General features: G+C 44.0%; 1 protein-coding gene across 13 annotated transcripts in view; it reads left to right on the top strand.

Moving 5' to 3' along the window:
• The window catches only part of SASH1 (SAM and SH3 domain containing 1), a 340008-nt gene that overhangs the window by 302847 nt on the left and 11508 nt on the right, over positions 1 to 25653 (top strand). For all 13 annotated transcript variants that reach the window (XM_040448607.1, XM_040448611.1, XM_040448608.1 and 10 more), the window contains 7 exons: positions 1034 to 1108; positions 2540 to 2683; positions 6405 to 6540; positions 7354 to 7523; positions 8311 to 8520; positions 9314 to 9464; positions 16674 to 16787. In XM_040448607.1, coding sequence (XP_040304541.1) covers positions 1034 to 1108; positions 2540 to 2683; positions 6405 to 6540; positions 7354 to 7523; positions 8311 to 8520; positions 9314 to 9464; positions 16674 to 16787 — 1000 coding nt within the window. The remainder of the gene's footprint in view (positions 1 to 1033; positions 1109 to 2539; positions 2684 to 6404; positions 6541 to 7353; positions 7524 to 8310; positions 8521 to 9313; positions 9465 to 16673; positions 16788 to 25653) is intronic.

The raw sequence follows: 25653 nt of genomic DNA, 5'->3' as shown, positions 1-25653 counted from the left end.
ACAAAATCTTGGAACCCAGATCTGCAATTCAGCTTTTATTACCAATCGCTTAAAAAGTGAATCCGCTGTAAGAAAAATGAGTGTGCTTTGAGTCTGTCGTACAGATTTTTGGGGGTGGGGGAGGGAGTGGCCATTGAATAGCTTTTGCTGGAAATACAACAAAGAATTCGAAGCAAGTTTTGAAATATAAAACTACTGAAATATAAGCAGTTCCATAAAGTTTGAAACCAATTAAAGGACAATAAGGTTTTTGATTCTTTACAACATCAGCATTTTTTCCTATTGAAACTAAGGAGTGTGGTCAAAGACAGTCACTGAATCAACCTTTTCTTTCTGGACAAATGTGGTGTCTTCATACACTCTGAGTAAAAGGGTCACGATTAGTTAAGTTGGGCAGTTAGCTGGGAAAGTTAGCAGCATTTTTGGCTAGGTCAAGGAAGCAATGAGTGAGTAATCCTCTTGGCCTGATTGTACTACTATAAACATAACCTTTTTTCCCCTTCGCAGAGATTTAAAACCAAGCTAAATAAGAGTCTGTTAGAAAAGCCTGCTGTCAGTGGTAGAGCTATACAGGATTCCAGATCTGGGTTTCCAAGACTACTCTGAGCCCGTGGATCCCCTAATACATATTTCCTCGTCATCATTACTATATGCAGCTGAAATCGGGACCGGAAGGGCATGTTCTGTTGCTAAGAGGCAGGGAATCTTGGAGCACTTAACAAACACATGGGTGGTGTTTGGTTGTATTTTTTTTAACCAGTTGGTTTTTGCACGTTAAGGGGATTTTGGACCTCTGGTATAGGCACAGTTCCAGTGGCCTCTGGAAAGGCAAAATGAGGGAAATTTCCTTAAAACATGAATCATGTATGTTTTTTTTTTTTTTCCTCATCATTTCTTGTTTCCTATTTTCATCCTGTGGACATACTTGTGATTCGGTGATTGTCCCGCAAATGGGAAATGTGTTGGGTTGGTGCACTGCCGGCTGACTTAAACATAACTGGATTATTCCTGCCCCGCCCTCTCCTCTCCACAGAGAACCTGCAGTTTTGGAGGATTTGACTTGACGAATCGTTCTCTACACATTGGCAGCAACAGTTCGGACCCAATGGTGCGTACACATCAAAGGAAAAGCAGAAAGGTTTGGATTCAAGCATGGGGTTGCCATAGTTTCAAATTTGAGAAATTCTCCTAGTTTGAGAAAGGATAGTGGGTAACATCGGTGATCCTGCATCATAGTTGGATAGAAGCCCCTTGGTACCCATCATGGAGATGCTTTGCTGTTCCGTGTGGAACGACGATGACCACCTCCATTCCTGTGATGCCTTTGCTTCCGGTTTTCTTTAAGTCCCAAATCCAGAGGAGTTTGGCTTCTAGTAGCACGTGTACACGGCCACTACGCACAGGTAGCGTGACAGGATGGAGCCCTGTGACCGGGGTCCAACAGGATGTGCCCAGATATCTAAGAAACCAGTCTTATCACAGGCCAAGTGCATGGCTCTCTATAAGCGTAGGTCTTCCTGATCTGGAGTGTCCTGGAATGAACCCAGTATCCTTGGGCCCAAACCAAACCAGACTCTTCAGAGCCAAGGTTCCAGCTGCCTGAGATCTGCTTCTGGATCACTCTGGGGACAGTCCACCACTGTGGTGCACAAGTTCCATTCCCTAAGGTTCCCTTTCTGAGGCTCCAAGGATGTAGGTGAATTTTACCTACAGTTTTGTTTTCTCTTTATGCATTTTGTCTGCAACTATGAAATTAAAATTCCGTGCTTTATATTTGTGTATATATCATATGTCAGCTAAAATACCCATCTGTGATTTTTCAAGTGTTTGAGAATTTCCTAGAAGAATAATACTATTTTATTTGGATATCAAACTTTATTGATTCATAAACCAATAATTTTATGCAGTTAAATCTTTTAAAAAAATGATAGAGGAAGTAGGATTTCTTTTCCTTTCTCAGGGGAAAGTCGCTTTCTAAGATGTAAAATAGAACGAGAGATGACCAAGTTTTTGTTCAGGGAAGGAAATGTACATATTCTTAGCAGTTGACCCCACGGAGCTCAAGAATGCTGTTAAGTCTGATCAGATATTGGACTTCTGATGACTGAGATTTGCCATGTTGTTCTTTCCACTCTTCCTGGGGTGATTCAGTAGTATTATGTTTCTCTTCTTCCCTCTGCTGGGATTATGTGAACATTGGTTCATTTAAATTACTCTTTATCAATGAAATGCAGTCCCCTTGGGTATCTAAAATGATGAGGAAAAGTATAATAGGAGAAGAATATACTAAGGTTAAAAAAATAATAAGTGACCCACATTCCACTTTAAACAAATATACAAAAGGGCCTTAGCGAGTAGCTTTTAATTTTCAATCGAAAAGACAAATAACAGCACTGAGTTAACACAGGAAAAATTTCAGGATCCTGGGGGATGCCAGTATTTTTCTGAGAGGTAGAACATTAATGGTTTGCATAATAAAACCTATTTCTGGGCATCCTTTTACTGTGATTAAAGGTATTTACAACACTTTGTTTTGCAGAGTAAAGAAGGAGATTTTGTGTACAAAGAAGTTATCAAATCACCCACGGCCTCCCGCATCTCTCTTGGAAAAAAGGTGAAATCTGTGAAAGAGACAATGAGGAAGAGAATGTCTAAAAAATACAGCAGCTCTGTCTCTGAGCAGGTATGGAACAAAGAGCAGGAGCAAAGAGCCAAGCCAAGGGCTATCAGATCTATGATCTGATATGGTAGCAAATACGTTCATTGGTATTAACCAGGCTCCGGACCATGCTTAGTTTGTGGACCCAGAAGCTCGACTGACATTTATTCAATAATTGACTCAGTAAACATCAGCACTTAGGGTGGGTGGTCCCTGCTTAGCGCTGGGAATACATGATGCAGGCCCTGCCTTCATGTACAGACAAGAAAAAGAAATCATGTGAAGAAGTGATTACTCCTTAGTGCAGAAAGCATCTTAACATTTGACACAGAGGAAGGATTTTATTTGATAGAATATCCCTGCTACAAAATGGATCGCCAGAATCAAACCGCAAAAAGATACTCAAGTTTCCTTAGATAACCGACTTTTCAAAAAAGGTAGAGGAAGTAGGAGCTCGAAAAGCTCCTGGCAAGTAGACCTTCTGATAGCAGTTGTTTCTGGGGGTGTTTTCATTGATTGGACCTCTCTGTGGCCATTGAGAGAGCACAGAATAGACCCCCCCCCCCCCGTGGTGTGATTTCATCAGTAGAAACATGACCAGTTTTGTTTTTTTTTTTTTTAATTTTTTTTTTTCAACGTTTATTTATTTTTGGGACACAGAGAGACAGAGCATGAACGGGGGAGGAGCAGAGAGAGAGGGAGACACAGAATCGGAAACAGGCTCCAGGCTCCGAGCCATCAGCCCAGAGCCTGACGTGGGGCTCGAACTCACGGACCGCGAGATCGTGACCTGGCTGAAGTCGGACGCTTAACCGACTGCACCACCCAGGCACCCCAAACATGACCAGTTTTTGTTCTCATCATTTGGGTGGAGGGAATAAAGGCATCTGGAGAGTTTGGCCTTGAGGTGACTTTGACCATTTGACTTTCCTTTCCTCTGGCACCTTTATAGCATTGGAGACGTTTGTCAACTTGAAATCTTTGGGTAATGTTGCTTTACCTACCAAATAAAAACAGGGAAAGGGGACATTTTTGCTCAGCTGCTGCCCTCTGGTGGACAGAGGAAGCTAAAATCCAGACCTCCCCGTTTGAGTCCCTGAACACCAGCTAGCCACTGGCCTGCACTGTGATTCAGACAAAGCCCACACAGTATCTTCAGCTTCTTACAGTGGTTGTCACGGGGGAAGATGGGGGGCGTGTACGGATTTTGTTTCCGTTCCAACTGGGCACGTTTTTGATAGTCACAACTGGGCAGGGGTGGGGCAGGCTGGGTGCTTTGCTACTGGCATCTGATAGAGGACAGAGGTGCTGGTAAACCTTTTATGACAGTTCCCCCCCAAGCAGTTACCCATCTAACATGCTGACAGTGCTCAGGTTGAGAAACTCTGGCTTGTTAAACCTGCAGAAGTCCGGGCTGCATCCTGTATGTCTTCTCCACGATCGTTTTCCCTTTTTGTCCCTGCGGGCATTGGGAGCAATGGCAATTCTAGATTTCTGCACAGCAGTGAGGCAAACTGCGCTCTCCTATGAAGCAGACATCCTGCCAGTCACTGAAAGCAGCACCATCAAGTTGAAGCACTTTTTCCCTTGATTTGAAACCTCCACTAAAAGCTCTTACACACTTGCATTCTTAAGGGGTTTCTGCTTTATGGATCATGAGCATAGAACTTTAATGTCCTTTTCCGCCGTTTTCTAGAATTATACTACTATCTAGCAGGCTTCTAGTCTAATTCTCTGCTTTTTTGAAGCAGTCATTTCGCTTAAAAGGAATAAATGATCATTATGATGCTTTTTGTAGAGAGAAAACTAATGTTGCAAGGTTTATTTGTAAACATTTTAGGAAATGTATCAACCATTATGGTAAAGATCTTTGCTTTGTCCCTGCTGTACACCCAGCACCTAAAAAACAGTACCTGTTCATAGGTAAACAATAGGTGATGAGTAAATTAATAAAAGTACCTGAGAACATACAGTATCAGAGATGTAGATTTCATATTGCTGTTTTTCAAAATGGGTGTTTTCAAAAGCATTAAAGAAGGTAATTGGAGGGGCACCTGGGTGATTCAGTTGGTCGGGTGTCCGACTCTTGAGTTCGGCTCAGGTCATGATCTCATGGTTTGTGAGATCGAGCCTTGAGTCGGGCTCTGCATTTACAGTGCTTGACTGCTTGGGATTCTCTCTCTCTCCCTCTCTCTGCCCCGCCCCTGCTTACATGCGTGTGCGCTCTCACTCTTTCTCAAAACAAACTTAAATTTTTTTTTAAAGATAATTGGAAAGATGACTTAGTTGATGTTTCAGAAAGAGGAATGAAAATATTTTCAGGAATTCATACTTCACAGCTTCAGTTACTCCTCAGTGATGGCACCTCTGTTTATATTTGTTTTTGGGGTTTGTTCACTTTCCTTAAATGTAAAGGGATGTTTGGGGGGCCCCTGGCTGGCTCAGTCGGTAGAGCACGCGACTCCTGATCTCAGGGATGTGAGTTCAAGGCCCCATGTTGGGCCTAGAGCGTACTTTTAAAAAAATGGGTTTTGGGTCAGAGGCTGCCTTAAATGTTTGCAGGACCCGCAGAATCGCGTCAAAGCTCTTCTGATGATTCGGCACTATGCAAATAACAGGTTTCATTTAGATGGTTTTGTGCTCACGTGGCTATGTGATATGCCAGAAAGTGGTATGTTCTGGCAAGTAAACCAATCAGACTGCAAACTTTTTAAAGCATGATACTGCTTCTCCGTATAGCACCACTAATCAAATGAGCGCGCCATACTTAACATGCGCAAATGAGGGGCCACCAAGCTAATAATGCCTCATGGCCGCCCCAGAAGTAAAAAGTACTGCTGAATCACTACTGTCCTCATTCGGATCTGAAAGGGACTGCACAGCTTTTATGCTGCACGCGTAAAGGATGTGAAAGAAGCTAAAAACCACAGACGACGTATAGAAATTTTATTACGGACCAAAAAAAAAAGTATTTTTGCTATGTATCTGTATCCAAAATTGGTTATTTCATGAACTAATTTTAATTTTTTTTAACATTTTATTTATTTTTGAGACACGGAGAGACGGAGCATGAACAGGGGAGGGTCAGAGAGAGGGAGACACAGAATCTGAAACAGGCTCCAGGCTCTGAGCCATCAGCACAGAGCCCGACGCGGGGCTCGAACTCACGGACCGCGAGATCATGACCTGGGCCGAAGTCGGCTGCTTAACCGACTGAGCCACCCAGGCGCCCCTTCATGAACTAATTTTAATAATTTATGTAAACAGATAAAGAATCTGGTCTTTTATTTACTTATTTTTGCTTTAAGGTATAAACGTTTCCCTTCAGATTGAGTCAATGTTTTCTGATAGTACTTCCAAATTACACATTACTGGTAGATTGTACTTTGATCTGCATTTGAAGTTCATTTTTACTACCGACCTATAGACTATGCTACCTATCTTTTAAGCCTTTAATAAAATGTTCTAAGAGGTAGATATATATATATATATATATTTTTTTTTTTTTTTTTTTTGGAGATTTCAAGACCATCTATTTGAGCATGAAGAATGATTGTGTTACGTGAGCTGCAACTTTAAACTGAAGCAAGGCTATAGATTAAAAAGGAGGAGGATTTGGGGTACAGAATCAAATATGGGGATAAAAATGGATTAGATTGATTTAGTTGAGGGCTAAATTGCTTCAAATTATAAAAGGACACCCGTCCACTCTGATGAAACTTAATTTTGTTGAAACCCGTTATAGGACTCGGGCCTGGAGGGAATGCCCGGCTCCCCTCCGTCTTCACAGCCTGACGGTGAACACATGGACAAACCGAAGCTCAAAGCCGGAGGTTCTGTCGAGAGTCTGCGGAGTTCTCTGAGTGGCCAGAGCTCGATGAGTGCGTCCCATTTGTAATTATAGATGGTTTCCGTTGGAGTCCACATCAGACTTTTACTGGGTGTCAGGGTCAGGCAATCGAAAGATGAAAAGAACAAGTTCCCACCCTTCGGGTGTTGTTAGAGACAGACCTGCGAAATGTCTGGACCTAGAGTCATATTTGTTTCGTAGCAGACGTATCGCAGTGGCACAAACGGGGTCATGAATTTTGATTGGAGAAAACAGGGAAGCAACTCGGAGGAACGATCTGGAGAATGGAGGGGAAGAAGTCAAGGGCAAAGGCTCTTGAAATGACCAACATAAGACGTGGGGAAAGAGCGAATTATAAATGTCACAGATAATGCGTGCCATTCAACCACTCCAGGACTAATGGTGGTGTCGCCAAATGGCGTGGGGGAGGAGACCAATTTAAACCCACCATTTTCAGAACGCCTGGCCTTGTGCGAGTTCTTTGACTTCTCTGACTTTCCTTGTCTGTCACAAGGGGTAAGGACAGTATGCCTGAGAGGTTATGAATGTGGAAGGCTTGCGGTGTCCTCCATTAGGGAGTCTGTCTCCTGGATTCCTGGGTCATAAAGATAACTTGCTGGAGTCCCTTGTCTATTTAGGCGGTTGATTAGGAATAACCATCAGAAAATTCAGATCCCCTGGACTCCTAACCCAGCCCTGCCGTGGTCCTGACACAACGGTTGTGGCCTGTGACTTCCCTGATCTGTCCCTTAATTTCCTGATCTATGATGACCTTTAATGCCTTTAAGCTTTGCTACACAGGAAGTCTGTGTTTACCCTGGTTCTTCCTATCTTTCCTGTGCAGGTGGTCAGACTGTAAGTACCACGGATTCCTCAACCAGCAACAGGGAGAGTGTCAAGTCAGAAGACGGTGATGATGAGGAACCCCCCTACCGGGGCCCCTTCTGCGGGCGCGCCAGGGTGCACACCGACTTCACGCCTAGTCCCTATGACACGGACTCACTCAAGCTCAAGGTACGTCTCTGCCCGGCCTCAGACTGACGGTTTCTTTAAGAGGTGTTCTGTTGTCCTTGCTTTTGAGTGCTGGGCTACTGTGGTGCCAGTGTCTTGGCTGCTGTGATAAACTGGTCTCCTCAGTACGGAAAAACAAAACCGAAAACCAGGTAGCATTTAGGATGAAGGTGGGTGTTGTGTTAATGCTCTGTCATCACTGTCGCCTCCACCAGTCCTTACCTCTGACCTCGGCTTCCTTTTAGAGTTCCTGTTGTCCCCTCCGCCCCCCCCCCCCTCCGGTTTTGCTCTCTCCAGCTGAAGAAACCTTACTGCCTTCTCTGTATGACTAACCAGTGAGGTTTTTACAGGACAGATGGAGCTGCACAAAATGTATGAAGCACTTCTACAACAGGGCTTGCTGCTGGCATTTGATTGGTGGGAAATTCTTGCTCTAGGGAGTAGGAGCTCTGGATGGTGGCCAGGCATCCAGAGGGCCAGCCAGGTGCCCAGCCAGCCATGAGCACCAAGAGATACTTCAGCCACGTTTCACCTTGTGGTGAAGTGGGGGGGGGGGGGGGGGGGGGGGGGGGGGGGGGTATGAGACCTCAGGCCTGCAAGGAATCTAGCAGAGGCAGGAGAGCTCAGGCTCTCTGCCAAGCTCCCACTCGTGTACAGTGACCTGTGGAAGGAACCCTGAGTCTGGCCCTTCGTTGTATTTTCTCATCTGTGTGGTTAACACATCTAATTGGTGCAGGGTTCATGCCTAGAGATGTACCTAATGGAAGGATCTTTGTTCCCTGGGCCACAGAAAGGAGACATCATTGACATAATCAGCAAGCCACCCATGGGCACCTGGATGGGTCTGTTGAACAACAAGGTTGGCACATTCAAGTTCATCTACGTAGATGTGCTAAATGAGGAAGAAGAGAAGCCCAAGCGCCCCACCAGGAGGAGGAGAAAAGGAAGACCACCCCAGCCCAAATCTGTGGAGGATCTCCTTGATCGGATCAACCTGAAAGTCAGTTTCTTCTTGTTCTGGTCACATTTGGCTCCCTGCTGCCTTCTCCTTTTCCTAAATTAAGCAAGGGCACATTCAGGGAAGGAGAAAGAGTCATCTGTGTGATTCAACAAGGGCAGCCCGTTACTTTGATGAGTGGCCATTATTCTACAGAAATAGGTACCGGTATTCTAATGCTGCCATTGACCTCTGCGGTGGGTGACCGCCTAAGTCCCGGGTCAGAACTTGCTGTTAGCCCCAAGAACAGCTTTCAGAGAGCCGTGAGGTCCGAGCTACTACCAGGAAGGGCTGTAAACACAAACCCCTCGTGCCCTGCTCCCTCAGCTCCTCAGACTGAGGATTTATGCCCACGGCCCGTCTCCCACTGTCCCTCTCAGGATCTAGTGAACCGGGGCCGCAGCAGTAGATTCGGTCTCCTCCCTGCACAACCCTCTTGCTCCTGAGGAAGTCATAGCGCTTTCTGAGTTGGATTTCAGCAGCCCTATAAACGAAAGAAGTCTCCTGGGCTGTGCATGCTGCAGCGTTAGAGGCCCTAAAGCAGGGGCACAGTGAAAATGCAAGCCAGTGGGGCCCATGTCAGCCTGCGAGGTACATGTCCTTGACCCCTGATTAATGAAATGCCTTGTGCGCCTGCTCAGCTGTAGGGCTGGGAGATACACAGCAGATTACAAGCGATACTTACTAATCTTCCAGCTACGTGAAACGGACTGTGGAAAGAGTTTAGGGGTTCGAGGCTGCTTGAGGGTCCAGAATCACAGGGCCTGCTGACTCCCTTGGCTTCTTTCCCTCACAGGAGCACATGCCCACTTTCCTGTTCAATGGGTATGAAGACCTGGACACCTTTAAGCTCCTGGAGGAGGAAGATTTGGATGAGTTAAATATCAGGGACCCGGAACACAGGGCTGTTCTCTTGACGGCGGTGGAGCTGTTACAGGAATATGACAGTAAGTCCCTCCCGGCACACAAGTGTCCCTCGTTAGATCGGTCACATGCTCAGGCCCCTAGAGTCATTCAGTTGGTCCTACTTGATCCAAAGCCAGGGCCAGTTTTGTATTATGTCAAACAGCACAAAGGCACAAATTTCCAATGTAGCCCTTCTGGTTTATGTGGGAGCAAAGAAAACCTTACTGCTGGCCCCTTTCCTGGCATGTTTCTGGGTAACATTTGAGGAAAAGGCTGCTGTAAGAGAGGATTGAATTGCAGTGTCTTCTTTTTTTTAATATAAAAATCTCTTTTTTAAAATATATGTTTTTAAAGTTTATTTAATTTTTTTTAATTATTTTTGAGAGAACGAGAGAGGGTGGGCCGGGGAGGGGCAGAGAGACAGAGAGAGAGAGAGACAGAAGCTGAAGCAGGCTCCAGGCTCTGAGCTGTCAGCACAGAGCCCCATATGGGGCTCGAACCCATGAACCGTGAGATCACGACCTGAGCCGAAGTCAGATGCTTAACCAACTGAGCCTCCCAGGCGCCCCGTATTTATTTGTTTTTAAAAGTTTATTTATATTGAGAGAAAAGAGAGCATGGAGTAGGGGAGGGGGCAGAGAGAGAGGGAGAGAGAGAGAATCGCAAGCAGGTTCCGCACTATCCATGCAGAATCTGCTGTGTGGAGCCTGATCTCACGAACTGCGAGATCATGACCTGAGCCGAAATCAAGAGTCGGACGCTTAACCGACTGAATCACCCAGGTGCCCTGAAGTTTGTTTATTTATTACTTTGAGAGAAAGAGAGTGCATGTGCAAGCAGGGGAGAGACAGAGAGAGGGGGAAAGAGAGAGTTTCCCAAGCAGGCTCTGTACTGTCAGCGCAGAGCCCAATGCAGGGCTTGAACCCATGAACTGTGAGATCATGACCTGAGCTGAAGTCAGATGCTTAACAGACTGAGCCACCCCGGAGCCCCTGAATTGTGGTCTTAACCCCATAGATGCCAACTTAGGCACTATGGGATGTGCAGCCTCAGCATGCCGTCCGGATACACAAAGGTAACAGACATACTGGGAGTATCTTGCCCAGCCAAGGGTTAATTACTTCTCAAAGCACACCGGAATTGTTCTCTTATTGAATAGGATGGTTAATGAATATGTGACATTCATTGGCTTCCACTGAAGCAGGAAGTATCTGAAATGAATATGTAAGATATTCCATATTGCAAATTCTCAGCTGAGGTGATAGCTCATTTTTATAGTCCGTGGACAGCATTCAGTAAGCTCCCAGCTTTTATGTAGTCTATTTGAATATACTGTATCCTTTGCTCCATTAACCTAGTCTTATCTTGCTCTTTATTCTTCAATCTGACATCAAAAATATTCCTGAAATTATGCATCACGAGGGGAGTATCTTTCCTAGTTATTGAATTCAAATGCATTTTCGTTCACATGCTCTGCTTCGCTAGCTAATAGCATTTCTATAGCTAAAAGACAAACCCAAACCATGGTTAATGGTGGGAAAGAAATACATTACTGAATGCATCAGGCCCAAGAGACATGGGAGCAAGTGAGTCAGTACAGTTAAATTCACTTCTGCTTAATCGGTCCTCCCTCTAAATTAACTGATAATATAGAGGACCACATACCATCAAATAGATGGCTGAATCCTAGATAAACATACTGCCTTCAGGGATAGATCCGAAGAGAGTTGTGTTTCATAGTTAATCCCACTTCATAACTATGTCTCTTTGGTATAGGAGGTGTCTCCTGGGGGTCTGTGGCCAGGTTGGGCACAAGGAGCCTCCTGGCCCCGTGCCTGGTGTGGCCAGCTAGCTATACTGATATCAATTAATGTCAAATCATCTAGTCTCCTGGACCACAGCTGTTCTACAAAATAGCTCATTTGCTCTTCCTCAGCCACTGAGAACAGCTGGCTTATCAACCCTGTCCATTACGTTTCCTGGAACATTCAGAACATTTCCTCCTTTAGGAGGACCGAAGCTAAACACGGAGGGTAAGACAGGCCGGATGTGCTCTTAGTCTCTGTCCTGCCACACTGGCTCAGATTCACCGTCCTGAGGTTTGCACCAGGGGATATTTTGTAGGAGGGAACCTATGATGAGGCATACTCAGAAAGTCTAAGGAGGGCTCTTTGCTTCTTGAAATCTGTGCTGTGCCCCTGCTCAGACCATCCTCAGTGCAAAAAGTAGCTCGTCCTCTTACTGGTTCTAAAACAAAGGCTTCATGGGCTCAGGGTGCTGATTAGTGCCAAGGGTCTGGGTCTAGACTTATCCTAGGATTGTAAGATTTTACATTCAGTGCAGTTAAATTTTAAGTAGTATTCTAAGTAACTGGTGACCAAGAGGGACACCATAGATTCTGTCAAACTGCATTTCTGTGCCCGAGACAGATCCAGAGATCTGTTCAGATCTTGCACCTTTTCTAGCTCAGCCACCCACAAAAGCAGGAAGCACATCACCAGAACGGCTTGGCAGGCAGACTGACCAGCCCTCCTCAGTGCATGTCTGTGTGTGGGGAATGCAGGCCTCTGTACAGGGTTCCATTTGGAAAAGACTCTAATGGTCTGATAGCATTTCCCTACACTGATACCAAAACCACTGTCGTAGGCTTGCCAAAGGGAAGCTCTTGGTTAATAATTTTAATAAAAATTATAATCGGCGGGCGCCTGGGTGGCTCAGTCGGTTGGGCGTCCAACTTCAGCTCAGGTCATGAACTCATGGTTCGTGGGTTTGAGCCCCGCGTCGGGCTCTGTGCTGACAGCTCAGAGCCTGGAGCCTGCTTCAGATGCTGTGTCTCCCTCTCTCTCTGCCCCTTCCCCACTCACACTCTGTCTCTGTCTCAAAAATAAACGTTAAAAAAAATTTTAAAAATTGTAATTAGCAATTTCTAACATGCAGAGTAGTACAGAGAAAAAAAATCCACGTACCCAAAATCCAACTAAAGTTAACATTTTGGCAGAGTTGCTTCAATTCTTTTTTAAAGAAATACAAGCTCACTGAAAGGCGTGTTCTCCAAGAATGCCACTCCCTTCCCTCTTCCTCCCCAGGGCAATTGCTTTCCAGAAAATGGCGTGGGTGCTTGTGCACCAGCACCTTTTGATGTTTGGGTATCTCAGTGTCTTCGTGCATTGTTCCTCCCTGTGTGTGTGTGTGTGTTGAGGTGGGAGTAGGGGGAGGGCTTCAGGCCCAAGTTCAGGTCAGGCCCAAACAGGGTTTCAGCCCCCAAAACCCAGTCCCCTATGCTTATTTGACTGTGAGACTGTTCATGGTCCTAGCTCCCCTTTCTTGTCCTCTACTGTCGCATTCATGCTAGTAAGTGTAGGGAGGGGATATGGCCTTGAATCTGCAGTACATCTAGGAGGTACGTACCCACCTCTTGGAAGAAGGGCAAGTTACTTGGTAAATACTGGCCTTTAGTTTTAGGGAATTTTGCTAAGCTTAATAGTTGGATTCCTGCTAAGTAGCTGCTGACTGGACCTTTAATAAAAAAAAAATGGACCACAGCCCCTTGACATATGCCCCATGACCGTATCAGCTGAACTGGTTTTGTGAGGCAATGTGAGGGATCCCTTCACTCCCCGTGCATTCAGGTACCTGACGGTGTCCGGTGAAGGCCGGCATCCCTGAAGATGCAGACGCAGTCTGCATTTTCATGCAGGGGCAGGGACAGGTGTTCTCTTTTATGTCCCTTGGTCAGCACTTCAGAGTCTGTTTTGGCTGGAGCGATACACTGAACTGCCTTGCCAAGGACAGACTACACTGATTCCTCTTCCTGGGTTGTAACTTAATAGCTTAAAGCCTTCATTTTATACATATCATTTTCCTAAATAACATGCTAGACTAGGACAAAGGCTGCTTCAAATCCACAGACTCTTCCACATAATGAGGACATCACTCCAGAATGTTCTTTTTTGTGTGGGGGAAGGTAAACATTCGGCTGTTGTGCTTCCAGTTAATTTTTCATTAGTTTAAAAAATAGCACTTAAAAAAATTTTTTTTTATTTAATTTTATGTTTTTACTTTACATCCAAGTTAGCATATAGTGCACCAATGATTTCAGGAGTAGATTCCTTAATGCCCTTTACCCATTTAGCCCATCCCCCCCCTCCCATAACCCTCCAGTAACCCTCTGTTCTCCGTATTTAAGAGTCTCTTATGTTTTGTCCCCCTCCGTTTTTATATTATTTTTGCTTCCCTTTCCTTGTGTTCATCTGTTCTGTCTTAAAGTCCTCATGTGAGTGAAGTCATATGACATTTGTCTTTCTCTAATTTCACTTAGCATAATACCCTCTAGTTCCATCCACGTAGTTGCAGATAGCAAGATTTCATTCTTTTTGATTGCCGACTAATACTCCGTTTTTATATATACATGTATATGTATATACATACGTATATACACCACATATGTATATACACCACATCCTCTTTATCCATTCATCCATCGATGGACATTTGGGCTCTTTCCATACTTTGGCTATTGTCGATAGTGCTGCTATAAACATTGGGGGGCATGTGTCCCCTTGAAACAGCACACCTGTATCCCGTGGATAAATGCCTAGTAGTGCAATTGCTGGGTCGTAGGGTAGTTCTATTCTTAGTTTTTTGAGGAACCTCCATCCTGTTTTCCAGAGTGGCTGCCCCAGTTTGCCTTCCCACCAGCAGTGCAAAAGAGTTCCCCTTTCTCCGCATCCTCGCCAACATCTGTTGTTGCCTGAGTTGTTAATGTTCGCCATTCTGACAGGTGTCAGGTGGTATCTCATTGTGGTTCTGATTTGTATTTCCCTGATGATGAGTGATGTGGAGCATCTTTTCATGCATCTGTTAGCCATCTGGATGTCTTTTTTGAAGAAGTGTCGATTCATGTCTTTTGCTCATTTCTTCACTGGATTGTTTGGTTTTTGGGTGTTGAGTTTGAAAAGTTCTTTATAGATTTTGTATATTAACCCTTTATCTGATATGTCGTTTGCAAATATCTTCTCCCGTTCTGTCGGCTGCCTTTTAGTTTTGCCGATTGTTTCCTTCATGGTGCAGAAGCTTTTTATTTTCATGAGGTCCCAGTAGTTCATTTTTGCTTTTGTTTCCCTTGCCTCTGGAGACGTGTTGAGTAAGAAGTTGCTGCAGCCAAGGTCAAACAGGTTTTTGCCTGCTTTCTCCTCGAGGATTTTGATGGCTTCCTGTCTTACATTTAGGTCTTTCATCCATTTTTTTATTTTTTGCATGTTCCTGTCCAGTTTACTCAGCACCACTTGTTGAAGAGACTGTCTTTATTCCATTGGCTATTCTTTCCTGCTTTGTCAAAGATTAGTTGACCATACATTTGTGGGCCCATTTTTGGGTTCTCTATTCTGTTCCATTGATCTGAGTGTCTGTTTTTGTGCCAGTACCATACCGTCTTGATGATTACAGCTTTGTAATACAGCTTGAAGTCTGGGATTGTGATGCCTCCATCTTTGGTTTTCTTTTTCAGGATTGCTTTGGCTATTTGGGGCTTTTCTGGTTCCATACAAACTTTAGAATGGTTTGTTCTAGCTCTGTGAAGAATGCTGGTGTTATTTTAAGAGAGATTGCATTGAATATGTAGAGTGCTTTGCGTAGTACTGACATTTTGACAATATTTGTTTTTCCTATCCAGGAGCATGGGAAATTTTTCCATTTTTTTGTGTCTTCTTCAATTTCTTTCATAAGAAATTTCTGTAGTTTTCAGTTTATAGAATTTTCACCTCTTTGCTTAGATTTATTCCTAGGTATTTTATTTTTAATGTTTGTTTTTGGAGAGAGAGAGAACATGAGAGGGGGAGGGTCAGAGAGAGAGGAAGACACAGAATCTGAAGCAGGCTCTGAGCTCTCAGCACAGAGCCCAACCTGGGGCTCGAACCCACAAACTGTGACATCATGACCTGAGCCAAAGTCGGATGCTGAGCCCCCCAGGCACTCCCCCAAAATAGCACCTCTTAATCTGGAGTTTTACCTTACCAGCTTACTCTGCCAGGATTAGTGTCATAACACGCTTTCCATGTGAAAAATGCAAACAGGAAGTGGTGAGTAGAACAGCTGTAAGTTGTGGGATGCAGTCGTCGTCTGCCTTCCTGCGATTGATTTCTTAATGACCTGAGAAAAGCCATCGGATTTCCGTTTTGTTTTTACGTGGTAGGGGAGGGGCCGTGAAGAGAAAGGAAAAGAAATCAAGACCATTTATCATGAACTTACTTGTTTTAGGTAGAAAAAGTTGTTCTTGGTTTCTGTTTTATGGGACCCCCCTCTGCACAATATTACAAAGGTGTTCGTCGTGTAACCTCACTCCCACGTAAGGCCTTCTGTGCCCCCTTTTGTAGAATGCGCATGTGACACGGCTGGTGATAAGGGCCCTCCTTATTTCCCCTGTGATTGGCTTTTAGACATTCCCTTGACAGAAACATCAGGTACTTCTCTAGAAGGCTTCTTTAAAATGGGGACATTCAGTTTCCACTCGCCCAGCTGAAGAGTGTCCATTACTCAGCGTCCTGGTTAGAGGATATCCAAGCTTTCCCCCGTCTTACTTTCGTGTACAGGGAACAGAAACGCTGACTCAAAAGGAGAAGGCAGAAAGGAAAGGAAACCCTCTAACACATTCCAAACAGACAAACAAAAGGATTTAACCTGTGCCCCCCATCAGGTTAGGGGTTAATGTCCCCAGTTGCCAGCCTTACTCCTGTTGAGAGAATCCGAGAACGAGAGCTTGTCACCAAGACCTAAGAATGCTCCTAAAGTCAGTATTTCATTTACCACTTAATTTGGAAGACACGTCTTAGGCCAGACGCTTGTCAGAGAAATCTCTAATAACCTGCTTGTGAAAGGGGCATACGCACCCTAAGCTTCCCCTCCGGGGTCCCCTCGCTCAGAAAGGACACTGATTGTCCTTCCCTCACAGCAGACATAAAGCTTTGAATTTCTCACTTCCTGACAGGCCTGAGGCCAGAGTCCTCCTCTGGGTAACTTAACAGAAATTGACAAACTGCAACTAGAGGCTCTCCCTCTGAATTTATTTTGATGTTACCTTTACAGAAAATTGTTCTGATCTCGTCCGTTCATTTTTATTTCATTCACTTTAATTAGCGCTCTTCCAAAAGTCCGAGGCTTCAAAACGTGCACTGATAACAGGGTAAAAATCGGGATTTGGTTGACTTTGATTTTCACTCCCCTCTGATTCCATGCTGTGTGTTTACCTTCCGTAGGTAACAGCGACCAGTCGGGATCCCAGGAGAAGCTGCTTGTCGACAGCCAGGGCCTGAGCGGATGCTCTCCACGAGACTCCGGGTGCTACGAGAGCAGCGAGAACCTGGAAAATGGTAATGTCCACACGGATAACTATGAGTGCACCTTAATATCTTAAAAAAAAATTTTTTTTAATGTTTTTAGATTTTTGAGATAGAGACAGAGCATGAGCAGGGGAGGGGCAGAATCTGAAGCAGGCTCTGAGCTGTCAGCACAGAGCCCGACGCAGGGCTCGAACTCACAGACTGTGAGATCATGACCTGAGCTGAAGTCGGATGCCCCACCGACTGAGCCACCCAGGTGCCCCTAGTGCACCTTAATATCTTAATATGCCAGCCCTTTGGATCATTTCTGGACAGCTATGCTTCGGCATAGGACTACCTTTTCTCTGCAGCCTAAGCCATACTTTGGGGGATACTGGCACTTAAGATTCTTAAAAAGACTGAACCTCTCCCTCGAGACCAGGCAACTGATGTTCTCGAGAAAGGAGTATAGTGGTCTCCTTCTTCCATGCCACTTAGCACATACGTGGAGAGTTGAAGACACGTGTGTGTCAGAGAAAGGATCCTCAACTTCCCATGGCCCTGAAGCTCTTAGCGCCTCAGCCCCGGTGTGGATCGGGAAAGAGCCATGCGGTTTGGGGTGAGGAGTTCTGGGAGTTACAGCATTTTTTAGCCAAAGACTTGACTTCATGCATCTGAACCCCCTCAGCCCTGAACTAGTAAATGAGTTTCTCTTTGTTCTAAGAGTTAAAGTAATATTAATACCTAGCATTTATGAAACACAGACTATGAACTTGGTAGTGGGCTGGGTCCTTAGGTTTGCAGTTACTAATCATCACTCAAACCTGGGACTGCCTATTTTATTATCTTTTTAATGTTTAGTTTTGAGAGAAAGACAGCACAAGCAGAGGGGGGGGGGGGGCGAGCAGAGAGAGATGGAGACCTAGAATCTGAAGCAGGCTCTGAGCGGTCAGTGCAGAGCCTAATGTGGGGCTTGAACTCACGAACTTGAGATCATGAGCTGAAGTCGGACGTTTAACCGACTGATCCACCCAGGCACCCCTGCAATGCGTAGTTTATAGATGAAGACTTTAACGCTTGGAGAGATTAAATGATAGCTGAAATCCTTGTTCTTTTCTCACCTGGTACCACTCTGGCTATTATGAGGGTCTGTCGATGGTAGGCAGTATTTTAGACCTAATTTTCCAATCCTATAAGCATTTTTAAGCCCATACTCCATTACAGTCATTATACATCAGCCCGTGGTATCTGGGCTTCATTGAACTCTAAGCCAGAAAGGATTTAGTTTGCATTTGTTACAGTAACTACCTTCAAAAACAGTGGATTGGATTAAAATAGACGCCCCATTTTCAAACCAGGAGAAAGGCAACACACATGGTGGGAAACTTCTTTATGCTTTTCTTTTGGCTTATTTATTCTGAGGAGCGGTAATATCCCAGTGTTTGGGACGGTCACGTATCTGTCCCTTATTTCAAGGTAAGGATGTTGAGGAGCCCTTACGGGACCAGGATGCAAAGCCAAGGCGTGAGCATTGGGTTCCTTGAGCATTGTTGTTTTTGCTCCCCGCAGTGTTTCTTATCTAGACAGCCTGAGCAGGGGTGGCCCTCAGGATCTGGAATCTGCCCAGTGAAGCGGGCCAACTTGTGGGTCACGGGTGTGGTCACTCCTTTGATGAAAAGCTAGATTCTGGCAGGGGTTTATCAAAGATCACAGTATGAAAACATCTCAATTCATACTAAAAGTGAAAAGACTGACTTTATCCCAACAGTCTTTGCTTCATTTCTGTGGAAGCTAGATCTCTGAATACAGGATGCAGAATTAAATCTTAAAATATTATATTTTTGTTTACATTTAAAAAAAAATCTCAAAACTTCAGGCCAGCTAGATATCACCCAGCTGCCCACATCTAATACGGTGCTTCCTTCTCTCTGAGAGCATGACTAGGGCTCAGTGTTCTGTCTCCCAACTTCACGTCCTTGGGCCAGGCCCACCCATGGTCTACTTACTGGAAACTACTAGAGAATATGTTTGTTTCTTTCACTTCATTGGAGTACTGAGTGCCATATCCACCGCAAATGACAAACTCAGTTTGAATCCGTGGTTTACTTATAATGTATCCGTCATAATTATATGCTCATAGATGATGTTCGGTAGATAGGTTTTGGAACAACAAGATTGGCCATAAATTTCGCTTTGAAAAGCAGCATAACAGTATGTGACCAAGGTGTAAAATTGGCAGAAGTCCACAACTCAAACCAAAACGATGTTTTCAAAATAGAGGTGACTTCTTTTTCTATCTTTCCTGCTTGTCCACTTAAGGACACAGTATTCACCTCCCCCCACCCTTTTTCTTTTTTTTCAAATCTTAAACCAAACTGCACCATTCTGTTCTAGTTCTCACGAAGAAAATATTTTCATTGAGTGCAGAGATAAATGCATAAGCGCTGGTCCATGGAGGTCTGCGGGTCTCACTGTGTCCGAGCCCCCTCCACACTTCCGCATCCATCTTTTATGGATGAAGCTGCATTAAAAAGGATACTCCTGTATTGAAAATTCCCAATTTCAAAAGTCCGATTTTCTGAGAAAGGGTGATTCTGTTAGCAGTCACCTCTTCGTCTCTACGTCCCCTCCTCCTGACTGTCGTGCGAGGCAAATAAATTGCATCCAAAATACCTACAGCTGTAAACCCTAAATTGCGTGTCTCCTACGCCCTTTTGTTTTTGCAGTAAAAACCAGCATTTGAGCATGGGGAGCTATTAGGTCCTTAAGGAAAACAATTTACCAGGTAGACCATCCAGAAGGGTCACAAAAGCAGCGGCATCATAAACGCCTCCACTGCATGGCCGGAGTGCAGAGCAATTACCAAGGGAGACGGTGATCTGAAGGCCACATGTCTTGTTTGTTTCCTCCCTGTCCTAACAGAGAAGCAATCAGTAGGAAATTTCAGAAAGCTTACTTGTTTCTCACAGGAGTCATAAGTGGAATGGGGTCAGGTGCCCTCCATTTTACAATGGGTGGCTCTTGATTTCCTGTCGTGGCCCCCAAACTCCCATTACAGCAAGATTAGAGACAGTAGTAAAGGATGCCCTAAATTTCTGTTGAACACATGAACCCCATTGTGAAAAATGCCCAGGGTTGATGGGTTTTAGCTGCCACTGGAATCCCATCAAGTAGCCCACAGTTTAAAATATTGAGCACCTACTGAAGCAAAGCTTTTTAAACTGCAGGTTGCAATTCATTAGTGGGGTGGAAAATCGGTGTAGAGGGTCGTAAACAGCAGTTTTGTAAAACAGAATAGAAAATACCAGGGTGCGTTCCAAAGGTAAGATTGATATTGTTACTTGTAATCTTAGTTCCGTGTGTAGGTCTCTGCGTGTGCATGTGTCTGTGTGCACTGGATGAACGTGAGGTGTGTTTCTTACTGTAGATTATAGTTTAAAAACCAGTCTGAGAGCCACTATGGGCTCCAAAACCAGGACGAGAGTGGGGGGAGCAAGCAGGCAGGGTGCAGACTTCAAGGAGGTACTCAAACTCTCAGGTACTCGGCTGCACCTGCCTGACCCCGAGAGCAGTCACCTCCAAGTGTGCCCCTAGGTGCACAGGTCACCTCCCCCTAATCCCATTTCTAATGATCATTTTGGAGACCTCAAAATCTGACCCATGAACTCTGCCAAAGTGTTTTATCAGTGTGGGAAGATAATGGTTCTCCCTAAACCCCTGGACTGAAAACCCACCTGGCAGACTTCCTGGGAAGACGGCGGAGTCGGAGGAGCCCGAGCTCACCTTGTCCCATGGACACAGCTAGGTAACAGCCACATCTGTGCATCCTCCCCAGAAAACAACCCAAAGATGTGGCAAAACAGACCTCCCAGTCCGTTGTAGAGAGAAGGACATATCAAAAAAGTAGGAGGGGTGAAGACGTGGTTGGAACCGAACTCCTGGTGAGACTGACCACAAACAGGAGAGACACAAGCACTGGAGAAGGGAGAACAGACGGCACACCAGGCACCCTAGACATGGGGAATCTGCAGCGGGAAGAGGAGTCTCCACCATCTGGCTTCAAAAAACAACAGGGCTTAACTTTGAGTTTTTAATAACCAGCTGGGCTTAACTCCAGGCACTTTTTTTTTTTAATACTTATTTTTAAGAGACAGAGAGTGAGTGGGGGAGGGGCAGAGAAAGAGGGAGACAACAGAATCGAAAGCAGGCTCTGAGCTGACGGCACAGAGCCCGACACGGGGCTTGAACTCACTGACTGCAAGATCATGACCTGAGCCAAAGTCCGACGCTCAACCGACTGAGCCACCCAGTCGCCCCAATTCCAGGTACTTTAAAAATCAGTGGCTCAGCTCCAGGAAAGCCGAAGATGATACGAAATAGTCCCCTGAAAGAGCCAGCACAACAAGCAGCCCTGCCAAGATATGGCAGAGAAGCAGCAGTTTGAAAAGCACCTGGCGTATATGTGCAGGAGATTTATTTACTAATCTCAGAATGGGTACTGGAGAGGCAGGGGTCTTTAGGAGACTTCTCCAAGAATTGGTGCTATTGCCCCCATCCCCACCATGTAGATCCCTGGACCACCTGCAGGAAACAGGGGGGACACTCTCCACCTCCCTTGCTAACACCATGCACCCTGCCCCCATGTCCTCGCCCCGTTCACACCACCTCAGCTGGCACGACTCCTTCCAAAGCAGCTCTCACCAGGTCGCATCCTATAAGCAGCCCTGGCAGGGACTGCTGCCTCTTCAAAGTGACTCCCACCCTATAGAGAGGGGAAGATAACCACATGCCCTGGCAGCCAAACTTTGTCACTGGCAGTGCGGAGTGAGTGCTCTGCCGATCAGGGCACCTGCAGCCCTGGCATCTGGCCTGACTCCAGCCCCGCCCACCAACAAAAGCTTCTCGGGACAACACCCTGCACTTGAGTGTGACGGCACCCCTTGCAAATAGGCTGAGGGCAGGCATCCAGTCTGACTGCCAACACCACCCAACTGTGAGCCCATGACCACCCAGACCTCTTAGCACAGGGACCAGACCCAGCCCACAACAGGCAAAGTGGACCAACTGAAGATAAATGAAGCCCAGTACAACACTAGGGCACACGCAGCACACACAGGAGACACCCCTGAAGCTCCTGGTTGCGATAAGCAGGGGACATTGGGCTACAGAGTACCACAGGACCTCTTCTTCGTAAGGCCACTACTTTCAAAATCAGGAGATGTAAATAAATGACTTTCCTAATATTTAGAAACAAATGCAGAGTTAGACAAAATGAGACAGAAGAGTATGTCCCAAGTGAAAGAGCAGGACAAAACCACAGCCAAAGAGCCAAATGAAACAGATAAGCAATATGCCTGATGGAGAATTCAAAGTAATGGTTAAAAATATACATACTGAATTTGAGAAGAGTGGAGGATCTCAGGGAGACCTTCAGCAAAGAGAATATAAAAAAGAACTAATCGGAGACGAACTCAATAATTGAAATTAAAAATACACTAGAGGAAATCAGATTAGAGAAGGCAGAAGAATGGATCAGTGAGCTGGAAGACAGAGGATAGGAAAGCAACCAGGCTGAACATCAGAAAGAAAAAATGAGAACAGGTTAAGGGAACTCAGTGACATAATCAGGTAGAATAGCTGAAAACTTCCCTACTCTTGACAAGGACGCAGACGTCCACATCCAGGAGGCAGAAAAAGCCCCCAGTAAAATCAGTCCAAGGAGGTCCACACCAAGACAGAGTAACTGGCAAAAAGTGGTGACAAAGAATTTTTAAAGCAGCAAGAGAGAACAGCTACATACAAGCAAATCCCCATGAGGGTGTGTATCAGCTAATATTTCAGCACAGACATTGCAGGCTAGAAGGAAGTGGCATGATATACTCAAAGTGCTGAAAGAAAAACAAAACAAAACAAAACGAAAAACCTGCAACCAAGAATACTCTACCCAGCAAGGCTATTATTCAGAATAGAAGGAGAGATAGTTTCCCAGATAAAGGTTAAAGGAATTCATCACCATTAAACTAGCCTTACAAAAAAACATTGAAGAGAATTTTTTGAGTGGAAATGAAACACCATAATCAAGAGTATGAAAATTATGAAAGGAAAAAATTTCACAGGTAAATACAAACATAAAAGTTCAATCACTAAAATACCAGTAAGGAGGCAGTAAGATCAGTTATTATCTATAAAAAATCAGTCAAGGGATTCACAAAATAAGCAGTAAAGTATGACATCATACATAAAATATGAGAGTGTGGTAGGCAGGGGGAGTAAAAATTCAGTGCCTTTAGAATGGTTTCAAACTTAAGGGACCATCAACTTAATATGGACTGCTATATGCATGGGAAGTTATTTATCAAACTAATGGTAACCACAAATCAAAGACCTGTAATAGATCTGTAAAAATAAAGAGAAAGGAATCCAGGCATATCACTAGAGAGAGCTATCAAACCACAAAAGAAGACAGCAAGCCAAGAAAGGAAACACAGAGAAGAACTAAAACAACTGTAAAACAAGTAAAATGTCAATAAGTACATACTTATCAATTATTACTTTGAATGTTAACGGACTAAATGCTCCAAATCTGTTAGATGCTGGCTACAAGAGACTCACTTCAGGCCTAAAGACCCACACAGAGTGAAAGTGAAGGGGTGGAAAAACATTTACCATACAAATGGAAGGGAAAAGAAAACTGGGGTAGCAGTATTTATATTGGACCAAACACACTTTAGAACAACCAGTGTAACAAGACAATGAAGAACACTACATAATGATAAAGGGAACAATTCAGTAAGAGGATACAACAATTGTAAATATTTATGCACCCAACATGAAAGCACCTAAATGTATAAAGCAATATTAACAAATATAAAGGAAGAAATTGGCAGTAATACAATAATAGTAGGGAACCTGAACACTCACATCAATGGACAGGTCATCCAGTTGAAAATCAGCAAGGAAACAGACTTTGAATGACACATTGGATCAGATGAACCTAATAGATATATTCAGAACATTCCATCTAAAAACGATATAAAATTCAAGTGCACATGCAATGTTCTCCAGAACAGATCACATGTTAGGCCACAGAACAAGTCTCAACATATTCAAAAAGACCGAAATGACAACAGGCATCTTTTCCAGCCACAAAGGTATGAAACTAGAAATCAACCACAAGAAAAAAATCTGATAAGAGCACAAATACATGGAGGTTAAATAACATGCTATTAAACAATGAATGGGTCAGCCAAGACATCACAGACAAAATCAACAAATACAGGGAGACCAATGAAAATGAAAACGCAGCGATCCAAAGTCTTTGGGATGCAGCAAAAGCTGTTCTGAGAGGGGAGTTTACAGCAATAGAAGCCTACCTCAAGAAGCACGAAAAATCTCAAACAACCTAACCTTATGTCTAAAGGAGCTAGAAAAGAAAAAAGCCCAAACCAAACCCAGTAGAGGAAGGAAATAATAAAGATTAGAGCAGAAATAGATGAAATAGAGACTAAAAAAATGGAACAGATGAAATCAGGAGCTGGTTCTTTGAAAAAAATCAACAAAATTGATAAACCTTTAGCCAGATTCCTCAAAAAAAGAGAAAGGATTCAAATCAAATGAAGGAGAAATAACAACTGACACCACAGAAATAAAAAGGCTAAGAGAATATTACGAAAAATTATATGCCAACAAATTGGACAACCTAGAAGAAATGGGTAAATTCCTAGAAATCTAGCCTTCCAAGACTATATCAGGAAGAAAAAGAAAATTTGAACAGACCACTGACTAGCAATGAAATTGGAAGGCACTTTTGCTCACCACTATAACATCAACAATGCCACTAGGAAGGACACAATCAGTAAAAAACAAACAAGACAGCAGCAGCAGCAACAAGAGCCCAGGACCAGATGGCTTCACAGGTGAATTCTACCAAACATTTAAAGAAGAGTTAAGACCTATTCTTCTCAAACTATTCCAAAGAACATAAGAGGAAGAAAGCTTCCAAATTCATCCTACAAGGGCATTACCATGATACCAAAGCCAGATGATAACATTACTGAAAAAGAAAACTACCGGCCAATATCTGATGAACATGGATGCAAAAATCCCTAATACAATATTAGCAAACTGAATCTAACAATACATTAAAAAAATCATTCACCACAATCAAGTGGGATGTACTCCAGGGATAAAAGGGTGGTTCAGTATTTGCAAATCATTGTGATATGTTAACAAAAGAAAGGATAAAAACCATATGATCATCTCAATAGATGCAAAAAACAAAAAAAGCATTTGACAGAGTATTCATGGCAAAAACTCTCAACAAAGTAGATTTAGAGAGAACATACCTCAACAAAAGACCATATACGAATAACCTACAGGTAACAACATACTCCACGGTGAAAAATGGACAGCTTTTCCTCTAAGATCAGGAACAAAACAAAGATGTCCATTCTTCGCCACTTTTATTCATCACTTTTATTCCTAGCCACAACAATCAGACAAGAAATAAAAGGCATCTGAAGTGGAAAGGAAGAATCAAACTTTAATTATTTGCAGATGACATGATACTATATATAGAAAACCCTAAAGACACCACCCAAATCCTAGAGCTGATAAATGAATGCAGTAAAGTTGCAGGATACAAAATCAATAAACAGAAACCCGTTGCATTTCTATATGCTAATAATGAAATTGCAGAAAGAGAATAACAACCAAAAATAATAAAATACTTAGGAATAAACTTGACCAAGGAGGTGAAAGATCCGGACGCCAAAAACTGTAACACGCTAACAAAAGAAATTGAAGAGGACAGAAACAAAAATGCTCATGGATTCGAAGAACCAGTATTGTTAAAATGCCCATACTACCCAAGTGGTCTAGAGAGTTAATGCAATCCCTATCAAAATACCAACCACAT

This window comes from Herpailurus yagouaroundi, unplaced genomic scaffold (genome assembly GCF_014898765.1).
Source record: "Herpailurus yagouaroundi ecotype Mexico unplaced genomic scaffold, PumYag 198, whole genome shotgun sequence".
Classification (NCBI taxonomy): Eukaryota; Metazoa; Chordata; class Mammalia; order Carnivora; family Felidae; genus Herpailurus; species Herpailurus yagouaroundi.
This window is presented reverse-complemented; position numbering and strand designations above follow the sequence as displayed.